The sequence below is a fragment of the Neophocaena asiaeorientalis genome, unplaced genomic scaffold, assembly GCF_003031525.2.
Source record: "Neophocaena asiaeorientalis asiaeorientalis breed wild unplaced genomic scaffold, Neophocaena_asiaeorientalis_V1.1 scaffold479, whole genome shotgun sequence".
Classification (NCBI taxonomy): Eukaryota; Metazoa; Chordata; class Mammalia; order Artiodactyla; family Phocoenidae; genus Neophocaena; species Neophocaena asiaeorientalis.
The window spans coordinates 76,904-83,624 of NW_020173774.1; the positions used below are offsets into that span (position 1 = coordinate 76,904).

The following is a 6,721-nucleotide window of genomic DNA, read 5'->3' on the forward strand; positions in this document are numbered from 1 at the left end:
AAAAAAAAAAAAAAAAAAAAAGATTGGTGGAGGACGAATCCTCCACACCCTGGTTTCTGAAGTTTTTCACAGCCTCACAAACATGTGCTTTTCCCACCTCTGTTGCTCAAACACCTCAGTGACTGGTAGCTCAGAAGGCAGTCACTTTGCTTTCAAACAGCTCTAATTGCTAGAAAGTTCTTCCTTCTATTAAAGCCAAATTGGACGACAACCAAATCGGGTGATTGAAACAGGATGATTCCATCCAGTTAGTCTCCCCATCCCCGGCCATTTGCCCCTCTTCCAGCTTCTGAAGGGCATCGCTCAGGCACTGGTGTGTGGAGGGTTGCGAGGCCTTGGCAGCATTTCTGGCTTGGAGCTGGCCGGGGAGGGCAGGAGACAGTGCGGGCTGCCGTCCACAGGCTGGTCCTGCTCTGGCAGCCCCTGAGGCTGTGGGGAAGACATCAGAGCAGGAGGGGACACCAAAGTGGCTGAAGAGAGGACAGCAGGAGGTGGGGGACAGTTCCTAGAAGTCAAACCTGAGAGAGGCTCTGAGGACACACCTGGTGTATGTGGGTTTCTGTTAAATCCCTCCCGCTCCTCATGGGACAGGGAGTGGGGTGGAGGGAGAAGTCAGAATGCTGATTCCTGACGTCCTGCTCCCTTTCTGCCTTAGCGAGATCTCTTAATACACAGCACACCTGCTTCAAGAGAGGGACCCAAGCCAGAACAGGCATTCTGGGGCCCCTTTCCCAGGACATCTGGCTTAAGTCCCACCTCTGGACCTCCAGGGTCACTTGTCTGCTCCAGCAGTAGGAGATGCCAATCTACTATGTACCAGCAGCTGTGCTAAGGCACCAAATTAGACTCAGGTCCTGCCCACAATGAGCTCATAGACTAGTGGAGGCCACAGACACGTGAACAGACAATGCAACACAGCAAGATAGCCGCTCCTATGCGGCAAAGAAAAGATGCCAATTGTGAGAGCAAAGAAGAGGCACTAAACTCGTCCTGGGGAGTGGGGGTCATGGGGGCTCCTGGAGAAGGAAACAGAGAGATTCCTTGGTTACATCTGGAAGGATGAGTAAGACTCACCTCGATAAAGAAGGCAGGACTGCCTCATGCGGGGAGCGGGATACGCAGCGATGCAGAGGTTTTGACCATGTTTAATTCCATGTGGCTGGAATGTAGACCCCACAGAGAGCCATGGCAAGAAAAATGAGGCTGGAGAGATAGGTGGAGGCCCGATCGGGTGGGCCTTTGTTGTCCATGATCCTAATGGCAGTGGAGCTCCACTGAAGACTTTTAAGCAAAGGAGTGACGTGACGAAATTTATGTTTTAGATCAGTCGTTCTGGCAGGATAGCGGAGGAGGCATTGATCAAAATTTAGTAATAACCATCTCTACCCTATGAGGTGCATGCTGTTATCCCTGTTTACATATATGCCGATCAAGACCCAAGAAGCAATTTGTCTAAGATCCCTCAGTTGGTGGCTAGGGGGTTTGTAACATTAGAAATTATTGAATACCTTCCCGGGGAGAGGCTGCATCCGTCTGTGTTGTATTCGCATGTAGGGATGTGTAAGTACAGAGGTGGGGGGACATCTGGGTACCGCTGAGTGGTCTGGGTGCCACTGACACCCAGATTCTCCCAAGAAGATGCCCACCTGTTACCTGGGCTCCAAGTGGTGAAGTTGGCCTGAGTTGTGGACGACTTGGCCTGAGACGGACGGGGTAGCCTGTGACCGTTCCTGTCCCTCCCCTAGTACTGGACTGATGAGTTTCTCCAGTGGAACCCTGAGGACTTTGACAACATCACCAAGTTGTCCATCCCCACGGACAGCATCTGGGTCCCAGACATCCTCATCAACGAGTTGTGAGTTCTGTCACCAGATACTGGGCAGCCAGGGGGCGGGAGACAGGATCACTGCTGTTGCATTTGAGATGCCCCACTAGACCTGCCGAACCATAGGTAAAGTTGAATCGGGCCCCAATTCCCCTTTGTCTTTCTTCTCCCTTTCCTTTCTTTTTAGAAAACTCCTCTTTTTCTATGTCTGATGTTGAAACTCTGCACTTCTTGGTCCAAGGGCCCCCTTCCCCGGGAAGGGAGGCCAGTGAATGAATCCACACTGAATCACAATAGTCTAATGAGGGGGGAGATACACAGAAGGAGAAGGTGGTGGGGGCCAGTTGCCCTCCACCCAGTACCCCCCGCATCACCCAGTTCCAGGGGGTGCCATTCACCTTGTTATTTGGGGAGGCAGCTGACTCAGAGCCCCGGCCTTGCATAGCTCAGGCTGGAGGGATTGGGGAGCCCCAGTTTCTGGCTGGATCTCCAGCTTAAACAGTGACGTAGCCTTGGTCTTGACTTCTCATCTCTCAACCTGATGTCACAGAAGGCTCTGCAGGCTCAGGATGTGAGGCTCAGCCACAGTGGTCGCTTGGGAGAGCCCGGCCCAGGGTGGCCTGATAGAACGGGATGAAGTTTGCAGGACTTTGCTGTTTCGTTCCAATTCTTCTCACTGATTTTGCCAGCTCCTTCCCCACTGCCCCACCCCGGAAATGATGGTTTTCATTTCACAGGACTTCTAGGGATGGAACCCAAGGTCCTGCTCTCCCACCAAGCCTGCCCGTCACCATCGGGCTGGTGATCCTGGGGGCTGAGGTCTGCCCAGCCCGGGTGGGGGGCGCATGGGGACAGCTGGGCATTCTCCTTATAGCCCGTGGCTTGGGGGGTCCATGGACTCCTGGCCTGCCTTTTGTGGTGAGGTTGCCAGGGGAATAAATGAGAAATGCCCTTTACTGCTTGGAAAGTGGCCTTGGCAATGGCAGGTGAGGAAGCCTAAGATAGATAAGAAGCTTGGAAAAATGGAGGCCAGACAAAACTGCCAGGATGTCTTGCTGCCTAGACCCTCCCTGCCGAGTAGCTCAGAGACCTTCAGACTCCCACGGCTTCACCTGCTTCTTGAGTCCCAAACCGACCCCTCTTCCCTGGCCAGTGTGGACGTGGGGAAGTCTCCAAATATCCCGTACGTGTATGTCCGGCATCATGGAGAGGTCCAGAACTACAAGCCCCTCCAGGTGGTGACCGCCTGTAGCCTCGACATCTACAACTTCCCCTTCGATGTACAGAACTGCTCGCTGACCTTCACCAGCTGGCTGCACACCAGTGAGTCTGTGGGCTTCGGGAGGCGGGAGCACATGTTGGGGGCGCCCGGGGTGCCCGCTTGAGGAGCACACCCTAGGATGCAGTCTCCCTCCTCCAACTTGATCACCCCTTGTTTTTTAATGTTGCCGAGCCTCTGTTTCCTTATCTTCCAAATGGCACTACCATTGTTGCCCTTGCTGCCTCCCTCAGTTGTCATAAGGATTGAATGAGACAGTGTAAACTGACGGCAAGATGCTCAGGGACAATTCTTTCCCAATATCACAGGTAGGATCTGGCACGAAATGTCTTTCAAATCCAGCCACTTCTCCACTGATGGACCCTCCCTCCAGTGCAAGCAACCCTCATCTCCTGCCCAGGTTGTTGCAGTAGCCTCCTAGCTGTCCCCACCCATTCATTCTTCCTCCCTCCCCCCCCCCATTCATGCTCCTCACAGCAGCCAGGGAGATCTCATTAAAATGCAGATCTGATCATGTCACTGTCTGCTTCCCTGAGACACAATCCAAATCTCTTACCTGGCCGAGAGGCCCCTGCAAAGTGTGGCCACCCCTCCGGCCTCACCTGGTGTGCGCTCCCCAGCCCAGCTGCCTGCCTTCCTGGGCCCCAGAGCCCCTTGTTCTTTCCTTTACTCACATGCTGCTTCCTCTCCTAGGCCAGCGTGTCCCTCCCCTCCCTCCCCCTTTCCCCTTTCTGCCCCACTGCCCCCCCCACAGCTGGGCCAACTCCTCTACGGTCCTCCTAATCACAGTGTCCCCGCCCGTGCCCCAGGGAAACCCCCTCTCATCCCCCAGACGAGGCACCCCCAGCACTCAACTTCTTAGTCTCCTGTTCTCCCCACTTCTAGTCACTTGTAAGGATTGGTTCAATGTCTACTCCTCCAGATAGAAACTTAGAGAGGGCAGCGACATGATTTCTATCCACCATTAGATCCCCAGGGCAGTGCCGGCCCAAAGGAAGACGCTCGGTAAACTTTTATTGAGTGGACAAACGTTAGGTGCCCAGTATGGTCTGGTGAAGTGAGAATTGCCCTACTGCAAAAAGGTATCCTCCAGTTCTATCCTGATTTTATCGCATTAACTGTAAATGGCAAAGGTAATACCTAACTCCCTTGAACAAAAGCCATAACTACAGGGACTTCCCTAGCGGTCCAGTGGTTAAGATTCTGCCCTTCCACTGCAGGGGTTCGATTCCTGGTCGGGGAACGAGATCCTGCATGCCATGCAGCGCGGCAAAAAAAATTTTTTTGAAAGCCATAATTACAAATAATCTTTGATCTTTGACCTTTACTCTCAGTCCCAAACTCTTACCAACAACTCCCCACACCAAGACTTAACAATTTTTATCAGTACAAACTTCACATAATATGTTCTTCCAGATCCTACTCTATCCTTTGAATATATACACATACGTACACATCTATGGAAAGTGCCTGGAAATTGTCTTATAGGTTTTTATTTTACATAAATGTAAAATATTTCATGTTCTATTATACACTGGTATCTGAGCCTTTTTACTCAACAACAGGTCTTGGACATTTTTCCAAGTTACTGCAGATTTAGCTCTTCCTCATAAATTTTGACTGCTGTAGAATAGCTTATGATTTGGACTGCATGATACCTTATTAAGCATTTTCCTGATCGGTAGCCATTTAGATCTTCCCCAATATTTTGCGGCAGTGCATACTTCTGTCCTTTTGTGCATATGTATATCTGTTTCTCTAGTATTGATACAGAGCAGTATAACTGCTGTTCTATAAGTGAGTATAATAATAAGTGCTTATTTTCCTAATTCACCTTTAAAGACAGGCAGCTCTATCAAGGCAAAGGTGAGGAAAGCTGCTCATTGTCTAAATGAGAAATTCTAACAGGAAACCTAGAAAGGTGCTTGAAGGGCTGTATGTGTGTGTGTGAGAGAGAGAGAGAGAGAGAGAGAAACAGACAGACAGACAGAGATAGACAGAGAGAGAAAGACAGAGAGAGACAGAGACAAAGACAGAAACAGAAACAGAGAGAGAGAAGAGAACTTCCTAATAAATGGTTCGCTGGTTCTTTGCATTTTGCTGTGTTCCCACCCAAGACTTCGTCTCTCTTGTTACAGCCCCACTGCACAGACAGGTACAGTGTGCACTATTACCTCATTGTATAGCTGAGAAAACTGAGGCTGAAGATTAAGAGCTGAGGCTTGAGCCACACCACGTGGGTGTTGCCCCACCATCACAGGCACACCCCTGGCTCAGACTCCAAAGCTGCTTGATTTCTCCTCTCTCAGTCCAGGACATCAACCTCTCCCTGTGGCGCCTGCCAGAAAAGGTGAAACTGGACAGGAGCATCTTCGTGAACCAGGGCGAGTGGGAGCTGCTGGGGGTGCTGACCCAGTTTCGGGAGTTCAGTATAGAAAGCAGCGACTGTTACGCAGAGATGACGTTCTATGTGAGTCGGACACGAAGCGGATGTGGGTAGAACAATGAACAAAGTCACACCCAGGTAGACTTAAGGAGGCATAGCCCTTTCCCAGCTCACACTCTTCCCTCAGTGAAGTAGGTGGGGAAATGCAATTGAATCGTCCTTTACTTCTCCTGAACAGCCGCAAGCCTGCATCTGGAGGCGGAATATGGGGTCTGCCCATGTCCTTCTCCGAGCAATCCAGGCTGCAAGCCCCACGAAGCAGGGGTGTCTGGGATGGGGTGGTGGTTCCTGGGTGCAGGACCCGTCTGCTCCCGGCTCCCCCAGAGCTCCTCTCTTGGTCCCAGGTGGTCATCCGCCGGCGGCCCCTATTCTACGTGGTCAGCCTGCTGCTGCCCAGTATTTTCCTCATGGTCGTGGACATTGTAGGCTTCTACCTGCCCCCGGACAGTGGCGAGAGGGTCTCCTTCAAGATCACGCTCCTCCTGGGCTACTCGGTCTTCCTGATCATTGTGTCCGACACACTGCCGGCCACGGCCATCGGCACACCCCTCATTGGTAAGGCCCGCTCCCGGGGAAGAGCTCAGTGCGACTGAGGAACAGAGGAACCAGCCCTCTCCTACCTCCCGTGTGTGTCCCCCACTCCCGCCCCACCCCGGGGTGCACAGGTGTCTACTTCGTCGTGTGCATGGCTCTTCTGGTGGTCAGCTTGGCCGAGACCATCCTCATCGTGCGGCTGGTACACAAGCAGAACCTGCAGCAGCCGGTGCCTGCCTGGCTGCGACACCTGGTCCTGGAGAGAGTCGCCCTGCTCCTCTGCCTAGGGGAACAGTCGACTTCCCGGAGGCCCCCAGCCACCTCCCAAGCTGCCAAGACCGATGACCGCTCAGGTGAGAGAGGGAACTTCTGGCCTGGATGCAGGGACATGGGAGGGATTCTCTGGAGGGCTAGCTGGGCCAGAGAGCCTGGGCAGGCCCTGGGAAGTGTGTACCATCCTGCACAGAGAACCCACGGTGGACTTCAGCCAAAGGCATCAATCAAACCCTTTCCTCACCTTTGTATTTGCGCATCAACCCAGGTGGGGACAGAGAGGGATTAGGAGTCCCAGAGGCTGAGCAGATCAGGAGCTGAGACCTCTGGGCTGAGGGTGGCCTCTCCTGAGATGGATCCCGAG

The 6,721-nt window shown here is 52.7% G+C and overlaps 1 protein-coding gene across 1 annotated transcript in view; it reads left to right on the top strand.

The window, feature by feature from the left end:
- Positions 1-6,721, top strand: part of HTR3A (5-hydroxytryptamine receptor 3A) — a 12,662-nt gene that overhangs the window by 4,012 nt on the left and 1,929 nt on the right. Inside the window, exons 4-8 of the mRNA XM_024751798.1 lie at positions 1,746-1,855; positions 2,979-3,148; positions 5,414-5,574; positions 5,895-6,105; positions 6,216-6,437. Coding sequence (XP_024607566.1) covers positions 1,746-1,855; positions 2,979-3,148; positions 5,414-5,574; positions 5,895-6,105; positions 6,216-6,437 — 874 coding nt within the window. The remainder of the gene's footprint in view (positions 1-1,745; positions 1,856-2,978; positions 3,149-5,413; positions 5,575-5,894; positions 6,106-6,215; positions 6,438-6,721) is intronic.